The 14,234-nt window shown below is 32.2% G+C and overlaps 2 protein-coding genes across 3 annotated transcripts; one reads left to right on the top strand and one right to left on the bottom strand.

The window, feature by feature from the left end:
• The first annotated feature begins 4,715 nt into the window (after nt 1-4,715).
• LOC114755225 (receptor-like protein EIX2) lies at nt 4,716-8,105 on the top strand. Its single transcript, XM_028944088.1, has one exon. It carries the CDS (start codon nt 4,716-4,718, stop codon nt 8,103-8,105), a length of 3,390 nt encoding a protein of 1,129 aa, XP_028799921.1.
• Nucleotides 8,106-8,630: 525 nt separating this feature from the next.
• On the bottom strand, nt 8,631-13,915 carry LOC114755229 (ras-related protein Rab7). 2 transcript variants are annotated; one of them, XM_028944092.1, is made up of 7 exons: nt 13,696-13,912; nt 13,537-13,563; nt 13,073-13,172; nt 12,824-12,970; nt 9,666-9,746; nt 9,341-9,486; nt 8,631-9,049 (listed from the first exon to the last, which is right to left on the bottom strand). In XM_028944092.1, exons 1-7 carry the CDS (start codon nt 13,746-13,748, stop codon nt 8,986-8,988), a joined length of 618 nt encoding a protein of 205 aa, XP_028799925.1. In that variant the 5' UTR covers nt 13,749-13,912; the 3' UTR covers nt 8,631-8,985. The 2 variants fall into 2 exon arrangements, with proteins under 2 accessions (XP_028799925.1, XP_028799927.1); XM_028944094.1 differs by lacking the exon at nt 9,666-9,746 and having other exon boundaries at nt 13,696-13,915.
• Between the last annotated feature and the right edge of the window lie 319 nt (nt 13,916-14,234).

The following is a 14,234-nucleotide window of genomic DNA, read 5'->3' as shown; positions in this document are numbered from 1 at the left end:
ACAAATTAATTAAATTCATAGATTATAATTTTACTAAATTCATGGATGATAAGAAAAATTCTATATATTAGGAGTCAACAAAATTCTATATAGTAGTAATAATAGTTGTAAAATTCCATTGTAACTATCAGAAGTGAGTTTTGATCTTCCTTTTATCATATCATACACTAAGAATCTCTTGTGAAAACTAGGGGCTATTTGTTTTTGTTCTTTGTTTTCTTATTCTCAAAACAATTTTATAAAATTGTTTTTAAGAACAAGTTTGGAAACAAAAAACAAAAAAATTTGTTTGGAAAATAATTTTTTAAAAAATCATATTTGAAAAAAATATAAAAAATTATACTTTGACAAGTGGCAGTTATTACCGTAGTGAGAACTGATAAGTAGTAGATAGTAGAAGAGAAGAGAAAAAGATTTCTCCAATTTTTCAAAACAGAAAAAATGAAAAACACAAAAACAAAACAAAAAAAAACATATAAAAGCTATTTTGGTTTTTCAATTTTTAAAAAACATAGTATTGTTTTTTTTGTTTTTTAAAACAATCACTAAAAAAAATTGCCAAACAAGTTTTTTTGGTTTTTAAAAAACAAAAATTGTTTTTACAACAAGAAACCCACTAAGCATTATGTCTTGCCAGTTAAGCTGATAACTCTAACTAGCTTGGGCTGCAACTTTCTTATATTATAATTTGTGTCTGCATTATATTAGAGTTGAGAATTAATATAAGAAAGGATCCGAAATGCGATCGTAATAATTTTAAATATTCCTCGTAGCTCCGCAATCTAAGCAGCAACTTTCTAGGAGAAAATAGTTCGGAGCATATATTATTTATCCAATCATAACAAAATTCATTCAAGTTTTTTTAGCCTTTGACTAAAAAAATTTTTACTTGCGAAATTGAAAAATCATGATGCTTGGATGTAACATATGAATTTTATGATTGTATCTATATATTTTGCCATAATTGACGGGCACAAGAGCAATAATAAAGTCAATGACCAAAGACTTGAAAAATTAAGAAGTTGAGTTATGACAGAAAAAGGATTTGATTGTAATTTTGCCGGTTTTAACACGCAAAAACAAGGACTTAATTGCAAAAGACGTTTTTCTGCTAAAAAAATTATTTAAAACATTTTTTTAATCATGTACAGTTATATATGGTTTTATTGAAAGTAATTCTTTTTAAGGTATGGCCAGATATTAAACATAAGCATCTCTCTTATTAAGAATTCGATTATGGAGAGCTAGATTATAACCACAAAAACATAATTTTGCAAAACACATATTAATAATCTATTTTCTCCAAATAATGAATATTTTCTTTCATGAACTATTATTTGCGTGGAAAATTTAAAAGTCGGGACAAAAAATAGTAGCAAAAAGTTGGAATCCATTCCACACCTTGGGACTGATACTGTGGTTGTTTATTGGTTTATAATCAACTTACATCCAAACACCTATAAAATGAACACATTAATTTTTCTTGTTGTCATTATCTTATCAATTCTATTTTCTTTTTTCAAGAGACTCTATTATACGTATATCTTTGCATATCTTTGCGTTGATGGCGGGTATAAGAGTACAAAGACGATAGTGAAAGACTTGAATAAAAGCGAATACATTGCCCTTTTTAATACGCTCAATAATAAAAAGATTTTCCACATACATACTCTCTTCAATCTATATATTAGTCGCTTATAGAGAATTGTTTTGATCCAAAAATATAAATCACTTAAAGAGTAATTAATATGCTTTTTCGTTAATTTTGTTTTTACAATTAATGCTTAAATGTAACTTCTTATATATTTTTCTCTCTTCTTCACACAATCTCATTTAATATAGGCAAAGTTGGAGAAAAATTTCAATTTAAAAACAATTTAATGAGTTAACTACTTTTTTTTTATTTCAACGAATCAATTAAAGTGACTTGTATTATGGATAGAAGAAAATACTATAACAACTTTTTCTCCAACGATACAATGAATAGTCTCTTTGTTGGTAAAAAAAAAAAAAAAGAATACTCTCTTTTATTAGTTATTCAAATGTGGAAAATTTGAAAGTTGGGATCAAAGTCACGTGTGGCTGTTAATTATCCCTTAGTCAACTTCTTAAAAAGAATATTACCTCGATCTTTAACATAAAACCTTATTTAACTTTTATTTTGATCCTAAATATAAGACCCCAATCCACTTTGTCTCTCATATTTATGTATTTTTTTCCTAAGATAGTCCTTTTAATGATGGTAATTCTAGCCAATAACTTGATTAGCAAAGATATTTTTAGGAAAAACAGTACCTATTTATTACAAATAACTAACTCAACTTACTTTATTAATCTCCTCAATTAGTTAAATAGGTTTTTATAATTAGGACGGAAAGTAGTATATACATAGAATGGCTCACGACAATAATTTTCAATATCCACCATTTCCCTATCAGTTTTTGCCATAATTGATTGGCAAAAGAGCAATAATAAAGTCAATGACCAAAGACTTGAAAAATTAAGAAGTTGAGTTATGACAGAAAAAGGATGTTGATTGTAACTTTGCCGGTTTTACCACGCAAAAACGAGGACTTAATTGTAAAAGACGTTTTTCTGCTAAAAAAAATTATTAAAAACTTTTTTTAATCATGTACAGGTATATATTTTTTATTGGAAGTAATTCTGTTTAAGGTATGACCAGATATTAAAATGAGCATCTCTTATTGAGAATTTGATTATGGAGAGCTAGATTATAACCACAAAAACATAATTTTCCAAAACACATTAACAATCTATTTTCTCCAAATAATGAATAGTTTCTCCAAATTTAAAAGTGGGGACAAAAATAGTAGCCAAAAAGTTGGAATCCCATTCCACACCTTGAGACGGATACTATGGTTGTTTATTGGGCTATAATCAACTTGCATCCAAACACCTATAAAATGAACACATTAATTTTCCTTCTTGTCGTTATCTTATCAATTCTATTTTCTTTTTTCAAGAGACTTTCTTATATGTATATCTTTGCGTTGATGGCGGGTATAAGAGTACAAAGTCGATGGTGAAAGACAAGAATAAATTTTGGCCAAAAAAAAAAGACAAGAATAAAAGCGAATACATTGCCCCTTTTAATATGCTCAATAATAAAAAGATTTTTCACATACATACTCTCTTCAGTCTATAATATAAGTCGCTTATAAAAAAATTATTTGATCCAAAAATATAAATCACTTGAAGAGTAATTAAGATGCTTATTCGTTAATTTTGTTCTTACAATTAATGCTTAAATGTAACTTCTTATATATTTTTCTCTCTTCTTCACACAATCTCATTTAATATAGGTAAAGTTGAAAAAAAAATTTCAATTTAAAACAAATTTAATGAGTTAACTACTATTTTTTTCAACGAATTAATTAAAGTGACTTGTATTATGGATAGAAGAAAATACTATAACAACTTTTTCTCCTTCCATACAATGAATAGTTTCTTTGCTGGTAAAAAAAAAAAAGAATAGTCTCTTTTATTAGTTATTCAAATGTGGAAAATTTGAAAGTTGGGACCAAAGTCACGTATTACCGCCTAGTTAACTTCCTGAAAACAATATGTATATAGAATGGCCCACGACAATAATTTTCACTATTCACCATTTTCCTATCACTTTCTTTTTCATTTCTTTTTCTTGTAAATAATGCAATTCTGATACATTTTATTACTATATTGAATATTGATACTTGTGATGTGCTTATGATAGTAGTGGAAATAGAATTATATGTTGGCGAGGTGCTTAGATGTCATGATGAAATTATTTATACTTTGGCGATGTTCTAAACATAAAAGTATTAATTAAATAATTTGAACATCCCTCAAACATATAAGCTTCCTTAAATATAGATAGGGTTTGCTTGTTACTCATACTTGGAAGATTTTCAAGCAAGAAATAATTTGGACTTGATGGATGAAAATAAATTAAATTTCCTTTTCAAGATACAAAATTTCTCCTGCTCATTAATTAGATGACTAACTTTTCTATAAAACAAGACGTATTCAACAGGCACTTCCCAACCTTACAAGCACAACACGGCAAGTTTGAGAGTATTAGAGAACGTCCCATCCACATCAATTAATGAGATGATGGGCCATTGTTCTAACTGAAACAACTTGGGTTATAACTTTCTTACCATTTTCCCAATTCTTAATATAAAATTTAACTAATTTATTTGGAGAGATTAAGAAATAAAAATCAATAAATTATCTTAAAGTATTTATCTCTATCATTTTTTTTTCTAAACTAATTTTTAACTCTTATAAATTGATATATATGCTCTAGTAATACATGTAAACATTTTAAAGAGATTGTATAACATATGCTATAATTAAGTAATTTTATAACTTTCTTAATCTCTCCAAATTAATCAATTAAATCTTATATTGTGGACTGGAGAGATTATATTATCTCTTCCGCTTTTTCTAAAATCTTAGAACACGCACGTTTACCTCAATAGCATTATTGTCCCTCACAATATATTATTGCTTCTTACATGATGAAAAATGAAGTTGAAAAGAAACTTTTTTCAATGTATATTAAAATATAACTGAAAATAATCTTAAAACAAAAGAAATCGAAAGTAGCATTATAAATACTAGCTCTTTTCTCCAAGAGCTGTATGTCCATCAAAGCATCCATCCATTAGATCAAATATCGGATAGCAAAAACATTTTGCCTTGACATGATCATGGATGGTTCCAGCAATAATCTTGTGGTTGTTTTTGTTTGGTTACTTACCTTATCAAATGTTGATTTATGCATACGCAAAGCATCTTGTGAGGTTCAATGCATTCCAAGTGAACAAGATGCCTTACTTAAGATGAAGCGTCACCTCTCAGATCCTTCAAACAGGCTCGCCTCTTGGTCTCCTAATGGAAATTGCTGCAACTGGGCTTTAGTTATCTGCCACAACATTACAGGCCATGTTCTTCAGCTCCACCTCACAACTCCACCTCCTTCAGAGCTTCACTACATGGTTTTCAATGAGACATTAAATTTTGGTGGTGAGGTACATTCGTCTTTGCTTGGCTTAAAGCATCTGAACTACTTAGACTTGAGCAATAATGATTTTGGAGGTATGCAAATTCCTACTTTTCTTGGCTCAATCACAAGCTTGATATATCTTAATCTATCTAATGCCGTATTTGGTGGAAACATTCCTCATCAAATTGCAAAGCTTTCCAATTTGCAATATCTTGATCTCGGAGGTAATGAATTTAGTGGGAGCATTCTTCATCAAATCGGCAAGCTCTCCAATTTGCAATATCTTGATCTCAGAGGTAATGAATTTAGTGGAAGCATTCCTCATCAAATTGGAAATCTCTCCAATTTACAATATCTTGATCTTGGAGATAATCAATTTAGTGGAAGCATTCCCCATCAAATTGGAAACCTCTCGAATCTAATCAATCTTCATCTCGGATATAGATTGTCAATACCTATTGAAAATCTTCAATGGGTTTCCGCTCTTTCTTCTCTTCAATATCTTGAGCTGAGTTATGCAAACCTCTCCAACACCTTTGACTGGTTGCAGGTTCTACATGCACTTCCTTCTCTGAGAGAGTTGCATTTATTAGAATGTGATTTCAACCATCATTTTGAACCATCCACCATAAACTTTTCATCTCTAGCTGTTCTTCACCTTTCTGATTCTTATTTTGGCACTTCATTAATCCCAAATTGGGTATTTCAACTGAAAAGATTGGTTCATCTTCAATTAAACAATAACAGTTTTCAAGGTCCCCTCCCTGTTGGTATTCAAAACTTAACTCTCCTTCAACATCTTGATTTATCTTACAATCAGTTCAACTCTTCTATTCCTGATTGGTTGTACAACTTTGGTCATTTAAAGTCTCTCAATCTCTTTCAAAGCAACATAGTTGGCACGATTTCTATTAACATTGGAAACTTGACTTCTCTTGTTACTCTTGATTTTAATGATAATCTTTTAAATGGGCCGATTCCAATTTCTATGGGAAATCTTTGTAACTTGAAAAAATTGGCTCTTTCAAACAATAAGTGCAACCATCAAATTTCTGAAGTATTAAAAATTCTTTCAGCAGGATGTGTTTCCCAAGCATTAGAGATTTTTTACATGAGTAGTTCTCAATTATCTGGCCATCTCACTGACCATATTGGTCTTTTCAAAAATCTTGTTGAACTTGATCTCTCTGACAACTCCATTCAAGGTCCAATACCTAACTCATTGGGAAACCTTGCATCTCTAAAATATCTTGATCTATCTAGCAATTCCATCAAAGGTGCACTTCCTAGCTCGTTAGGAAATCTTAAATCTTTGATATATCTTTCTCTTTGGAACAACACTATTAACAGTGCAATTCCTATATCATTTGGAAATCTAACATCTTTGATGCACCTTGTTCTCACTAAAAATCAACTTGATGGAAATCCCTTTGAGATTCTAGGATCCCTCTCTAAATTGAATTACCTTGGTTTGGGATATAATCTCTTTCAAGGAGTTGTCAAGGAAGCCCACTTTGTAAATTTCACCCATTTGCAGACATTTTGGGCACCAAAAAACCAACTCACTTTAAAAGTGGACCCTAATTGGAATCCTTCTTTTCTACTCTTGGAGGAGTTAAGTTTGGATTCTTGGAATTTAGGTCCCCAATTTCCATCATGGGTTCAATCACTAGAACATCTTTGGTATTTGGATATCTCCAGTGCCATGATTTGTGATTCTATTCCAACTTTGTTTTGGAGCACAATGGGCAATCTTCAGTATTTGAATATTTCCTACAATCATATTGAAGGAGAGCTTTCAACTATACTGATAAACACTACTTTTGGAGGTGCTGTTGATCAAAGCTCAAACAAATTATATGGCCAATTACCTTGTGTATCGCAAAATGTGATGTACATAGATCTTTCAAGCAATTGGTTTTCAGGATCCATTACTCACTTTTTGTGTCATAGACAAGAGGAGACAAAGTCATTACAGTTTCTTAAGTTGGCATCAAATAATTTATCAGGTAACCTACCTGATTGCTGGATGAGCTGGCCATATCTTACAACAGTAAACTTAGCAAAAAACCATCTCTCTGGGATGTTAAACACATCCACGACATCCTTGTTAGAGTTGCAAATGTTGAACCTGCGTAATAATAATTTTTCTGGAAAATTTCCTAGCTTTTTGATGAACGGAAGCAACATGGTTTGCTTGGATCTAGGAGATAATCAATTTTCAGGAATACTTCCATCTTGGGTTGGACAAAGGTTGTCAAGTTTAAAGATTCTTGTTTTGAGATCGAACTACTTTTCTGGTCCAATTCCTCATCAAATTTGTGACATGAATTTCCTACAAATCTTGGACCTTGCGCACAAGAAGTTGATAGGATATATTCCAAAGTGTGTTGAGCATTTGAGTGCTATGTCAATAATAAATGGTAGTTTAGAATCATCCATTTATTCTGCACAACAAATTGACGGGATATATTTCACATTGTTCGTTGAAGCATTATTGGTGAAAGGAAGATTTTATGATTACAGCAGCAACCTTGGCCTCGTCACAAGTATTGACTTTTCAAGTAATGAATTATCTGGAGAGATACCAACAGAATTTACAAGCCTTAAAGGACTCCATTTTTTGAACCTTTCAAATAATCATTTTATTGGCCAAATTCCTCAAAAAATTGGCCATATGGAATCATTGGAGTCTATGGACTTGTCAAGAAACCTACTTTCTGGTGAAATCCCACCAAGCATCTCTCAATTAAGCTTTCTTAGCTTCTTGAACTTGTCTTACAACAACTTGATGGGAAAAATTCCAACAGGGACCCAATTACAGAGCTTTGAAGCATCAAGTTTTATAGGCAATGATTTATGTGGTCCTCCACTCAACAGCAATTGTTCATCAAACAGCCCCAGTAATGATAAAGACAAAGAAATCCATCATGAGAATGGAATCAACTGGTTCTTTGTGAGTATGGCATTAGGATTCATTGTGGGATTTTGGGTAGTAGTGGGTCCTTTGCTCTACAGTACTTCATGGAGGCATGCTTATTACCAATTCATTGATAGAATATGGTATAAACTACAATATCATTGTTGCTGGTGAAAGCAAACTAAGGCCAAATTTGCATCTATAAGGTTCGCGCTTCTAGAAGAGATGAGTGATTTACCTCTCTCGTAATCATCTTATGCTTTTCAATGATGATGTTATTGATAAATAAAGTCATTTACAAGGGTTGTGTAGTTCAACTTTGAATGTCATACCACTGTACAATATATTTGTTATGATGAAAGAGTTGTTCTTACTAGGTGCATTACATATAAAGCTAAGCAATACATTGTTTTCTATAATCTCCAAACAGTACCATAAAAGTCTAACGTCTTTAAAGACCAAACTATAATATCATGCATAAATCTCTATTTTAAACTTCCCTTGCTTTGATATCAGACAAAGCTTAATCAGCGATTAGCATTTCTTAAAATCAACTAGATTCAATGCATTATCTAATACTCCATCTTACAAAATGTGTGATCATCAATAATCAAGTTCAGCCCAAATAATAAAAACAGAATGAAAAGCAAAAAGAACTTTGCTTGCCCAAGAAGTAGAATAAGAGATTTTACGATACTATAGAACTACCACAATTCACAACATTCAATTACTGAACTAAATTAAGCAAATCACTCTCTGTTTAGCCTAACATCAAGGGCACTATCAATAAAATGCCATTTACAACATTTGCTTAAACAACTTTGTCATGAAGGAACATGAATACCTAAGCTTAAACAACACGTGGCAAATCAATTGAACAAATGCATCACAATCAAAAAACTGATCAAGTCAAAGGTCAAATGTGAGTTCCCAACACAAACCAATCTAAATGACTGAATTACATGAAAGATGGGAAGGGTGGGGAATCATTACAGGACCCAAAAAAATGTGGGTAAGAGGGCCAAGTATATCGGATAAATCAGGATTTTTCACATTAGCATGCACATCCGCGCCTTTGCTCATTCTCAGGAACAGTGTCTGGAATACCTTGAAAGTATCTGCAATTAAGAATGGAACACTATTTGCTGTCATGTATATTTCCTTTATGCTCTGTTTTCTAGGATCACTTGCTATCATTTATGACCGAGTGTTTAGCTAGTAAGATTTTCTTGCTAATTTTCCAGTATGATTAGGTTTCTTAAGGTTCTATCATTCTTATTGAAGATTGAGACAAATATCCTACGTTTTATATATACACACGCACCTATTATATATATATATATATATATATATGTAAAGATCTTGATATGATTTTGAATATGCGCATGCAAGTTTAAAGCAAAACTTACATGTCCTGCCCTTGCTCATTAGCAAGAGCAGTCTTAGCAATACACAAAAAAGCAGCATCTATATTGTAGTCCTCTTTAGCAGATGTCTCATAGTAAGGAATATTTCCTTTTGACGCACACCAGTCCAATGCTTTCTTCTCAGACACCTGTGTTCAAGATAACCACATGAAGCTCCTTAGGTGGTAGGAAGGGCGATAGTTTGGGAAAAAGATCAAGAGTTCAATTACTCCTCTTACAAAATTTTTCTTCATAAAAAATATATTTATATTTATTTTAAAAAAAAAAGGCTATGAGAAAACCTCAAAACACATCACTGTCTGCTTACCACTCGACTATTTCCCCCATCAATATCAACCTTGTTTCCAAGCAATATAAATGGAAATTTCCTGGGATTAGGAGCATTTGCCTGTATTTCCATGAAACTTTTATCTTAATAGAAGCTCATCTTCATTCACAAAACATAAGCCAAAGGACAAAAATGGCTGTCAAATTTTAACATAAAAATAATGACCAGTATAAAGATGTAAAAGAATCAAATATTACACGAGAAAAGAAATTTCGATCAAGTCCCGTACTCCAGTTACGCATCCTCACCAAACAAAATATCAACATCATCACACTGGGTGGACTCGAGTCTTTTCAAATGAAAAATCAAGCAACCAATGCAATGCACTCTCATAACTTCATATGTATAGAGGATATATTTCCCATAATCAAAACGTTGCTGTCTTCTGCTTAAAAAGATAGTGACAAAAATGCCAAGTTTATTAGATAAAAGGGTTTGAAGAAAGTAGGGAAAAAAATTAAAATTAAAGGTAATAAAGCAACAACAGCACCAAAATTGTCAATTTTTGGAACCCACTTATTCAAGAAAATATGATATTATGAATCAAGTTCCTCCCAAAAAAAGGTTTAATAACAAGATAGACGACATAGCCTAAAACTGGAAGCTTCATGGTGTGTGGAGGCTCCATGAGAGACACACTGGAAATGAATGATTGATCCATTCAACTCCTAGGGAGGTGTCGATTGCTGGAGCTTAAGTCTACAAAGGGAGTTCTTCTTGTTTCTTCTCTAGATTCAGATTCTCACTTCTGATTAGCTTAGATTTAAGTTTATTAGACACTGTGATTCTGAATTTGTATGATCACTCGATTGAATGTGTCATTTGAGGAGGACGATCTCCTTTGTGATTGCTTGCAGTTCTGGATGCTCCTCTTGATTAAGACATATTGCTTTCTGGTTTCAAGATTAATTTGATGCATTTGCATTTTAGACATGATATTGCGTTGTAGATGTGATTAAATTGTGGAAGGTTGCTAGAAGAATAATCTCTGTCCAGATTTGCTTTCTTCTCACAACTAAAAACCAAGTGGTAATTAAAAGTATACCGGTGGCTGAGGTTAATTCTGTGATATTAGGATGATTTCATGTTGCTATTATACTTGAATCAAGTGACATCTTGGATGTTTGAAATCTGACTAGGGGTTAAATAAATTCCATATCCTAGAGAAAAGCGAGGCAAGAATGAACACTATCTCTAGGAGTTGCTAATCACATATCATCTCTTATCACATTCCATTCCTCCACTTAATCACTAAAATACAGAAAAACAATTAGTTCTAGACAATTAGAAATAAAGAATTTAAATCACTGTCTCTTCTCTTAATTTGTAATTAAACTTCATTAATTGGAAATTCTAAAAGCTAGAGATCAAAGAGAACCAACCTAGGGTTGACTCCACTGCACTATAGGATTTTAATTCTAGTATTTTGATAGCTAAACAAGAAGTTTATCAATGATCAATAAAAATGACTCCAGAAATTGGAGACGTGGTCCGTGGATTATGCTAAAAGGAATCAATTGACTCAAGTCAGAATCATTTTGAAGTTCCTTCCTAACTGTTCAGTTCTTTTATGTTTACCTCTTCTTCTTCATCTTTTTGCTTTTATTTTGGCTGCCTTTCAACGGCTAACAAATAATAGGACTGGCCACCGTTAGCACATGAACAGAAATGAGGAATCAACTTTTATCCAGTGTTGAGTTTGCTGCAATGGTTTAAAAGTATTTATTCTAATTTTTCTGCACTGGGCAGCATATTATGAAGTAGAAGTGGATTCTTTTCATGCTCGGAAGGGGGATCATGACTCCTTAGCAGTGTGGTCATACCTGAAGTAAACTCTATTGTTCAGGTATGCCAAAATTATACTTCACAATGGAGAACCCATAAAAGATTTAAGAATTCTCTACAAAAACTGCTGCTAAATCATCAGGAAGAGTAACATTTTAAACTAGATATCAGGCCCACGCATTGCCTAACATTTGAAAAATGAGTCCACTATTTATAATTTATGTATAGCATGACTTGCTGTAATTTTATTATATATATAAAAAGTGAATAGAGATAATAATTTATTTCAATTGTTTATAATTAAAATTAGATATTAGGTTCTATGTATTATACAAAGTCTGATAAATAAATCACACTATTTAGACTTGTGAATAGTAAATATTGAGGTAGTTTTTCTAATATATATTGATGCATTCTTCACACCCTTTAAAGCTTTTAATACAATATCACTTAAACAAGGATTTCCTTTTCATTATGAAAAAACCATTATAAAATTCCCCATCTGTAAAATAAACATTTTCAACCTTTCCAAACAACTTAGCCTATTGGGAAAACTGATTTTTGACATGCTATCAGTGAAATAATTAAATAGTCACAGTCAAGACTTTAATTCTTTTTGCCCTCATTTTCTAATTAGATTAATTTCAACACAAGGTTTCCATGTGAAGGGTGTGAAGCATATATTAGTAAAATCAATCTTGGGCCTCCTTCTGATGGTAGCAGAGTCAGTTTTTGGGAGACTAGGTTATTATCATACGGTCAAACTGGAAAAGGACCCTCAATCTCTCTGAAAATCCACAAGTGAAACTCCCACAAACAATCCATGAGCAGAACATCCAATGGAAGCAAGATTAACATTTATATTCCGTAAAAGATGAAGTAGAATTCATGAATTCCTTTCAGATCGAACATGTAAATCAAACAAATAATATAATCACAAGCTCCAAACCTTTAGATTATGATCTTATAGTATATCTACTAACTTTCATGTGATAATATTGATCAAGAGATGAAAGTGTAAAACACTAGAAACATACTTCAGCAGGGGCCATTCCACTTAAGAAACATTTTATGCACTCTTCTATCAAGGCAGGTAATTTACTCTTGACCCTTTATATTACCTCTTCTTCCCTGTAATTTCCGATCCTAAACACCTAGTACAGACTAGCTGATAGTCTAAGCAGAAAGATATAGAATAGAAAATCCCCTAAAAGCAATTTGACAAAACATGGGAAAGAAGAAATAAACTAAAGCAAAGACATAAATATCATTTCACATGAGGAAAAGACAGAACCAAGCATGCAAATCAACCAAAGCAATAAAAATACAGGATAAAGGGAAAGAAAAAGGACCTGTTTGAGAAATTCCTCATGCCATGTGTCAAGGGTATCGAAAGACCTCATAACATTAACATCATACACAAGGACACAACAATCTGCCCCTCTATAAAAAGAAACTCCAAGACTTTGAAATCTTTCTTGACCAGCAGTGTCCCATATCTAACTAGAACACAAATGATGCACTGAGATATGCATAAATTTTCTAATAGTCAAAAGTAAATGAAATAGAAGACTGAAATATCACTGAGTTAGAAAACCTACTTGTAGAGTAACCAGTCTGTCATCAATCTGGAGTTCCTTGGTGACAAAATCAGCGCCAATTGTAGCTTTGTATTGCTGATTAAACTTCTTATGTATATATCTATTCAAGTGGTTAATCCACAGGAGCTAATTCCAAGAAGCACAAAAGCATAGAAATACTCGTAACTAGACATTAGGTACATGACTATTTACACAGAATCATGAATAGCAAAGCCTTCCTATCTTGCAGGAATCAAATAATGAAAACTAATAAAAAATTCAATAGAAACCAAACCCAGCAGTATAAAAACCAAATACGACGCAAATTAAGCGCCAACACCAAAAACAAAACAAAACAAAAACAAAAACAAATTTCGAAGATACAGATTTCAAATTTTAAGTAAATTAGCGGACTCCACAAACTCAGTACACCCAATATTACCAAATAAGAAAACTCCAGGCCAATCTATTAGGGATAAGGATACTGAGTCATCAACGACGTCTTTCCCACCCTGACAATGAATGAAGACAACAAAACCAATTTTATAATATGCTTATGAGTGAACAGATTTAAAATAAATACATACATATACATATATATACACAACCATCTAAAGCGTTACAGATGAACCCTGAGAACTTACCCGCTGTCACCGAGAACGATGACCTTGAGCAAGATTCGCCTCCGCAATGACATGGGTGTGGCGGAACTGAATCGAGAATCTGAGCTGAGGAAGTTAATAGCCTTCTTAGTAAAACTGTTAGCCGATTAGAAGCGAAATTTGCAGTTGACTAGCAGTGCCAATAGAGAAAGCAGAAAGGGGCGCCAAGATGATTGCTTTCTTCAGCCATCGTTCCCCCTCCCCAACGGATGAAAAAAGGAAGCCACGGCGCGGTAACTTTCGGAGGCAAGGGAACGTAAACAGTCCATAGGTAGTTTTTTTACAGTAATTTATGAAATAAAAAATAAATATTAAATATATGAGAAGAATTTTATCTCAACTTATATAAAACGTATTTATAAAAGATTTTTTAAGCCCTGTCCTGAAAACACGTGCCTCAAACCTTAATTTAAGGCCTGCGGTTAAATTTTCGGGGAAATTACTGTTAGCTCGCATGTAAAAGATTTAATTATTCAAAAATTCATTAACAATACAAGAGTTTGTAATTAGCAAATGACAAC

The sequence above is a fragment of the Neltuma alba genome, unplaced genomic scaffold (genome assembly GCF_004799145.2).
Source record: "Neltuma alba isolate B1F8T4 unplaced genomic scaffold, ASM479914v2 tig00010239_pilon, whole genome shotgun sequence".
NCBI classification, from domain to species: Eukaryota; Viridiplantae; Streptophyta; class Magnoliopsida; order Fabales; family Fabaceae; genus Neltuma; species Neltuma alba.
Note: the sequence above shows the minus strand (reverse complement) of the source record. Positions and strands in the feature narration are given on the sequence as shown.

Coding starts and splice junctions, on each gene's coding strand:
- LOC114755225 (XM_028944088.1), top strand. CDS start 4,716: ATGGATGGTTCCAGCAATAATCTTGTGGTTGTTTTTGTTTGGTTACTT.
- LOC114755229 (XM_028944092.1), bottom strand. CDS start 13,748: ATGTCATTGCGGAGGCGAATCTTGCTCAAGGTCATCGTTCTCGGTGAC. Junction 9,747..12,823: donor ATGAGGAATTTCTCAAACAG/GTCCTTTTTCTT, acceptor ATGGAAATACAG/GCAAATGCTCCTAATCCCAG. Junction 9,050..9,340: donor AATGAGCAAGGGCAGGACAT/GTAAGTTTTGCT, acceptor TCTTAATTGCAG/ATACTTTCAAGGTATTCCAG.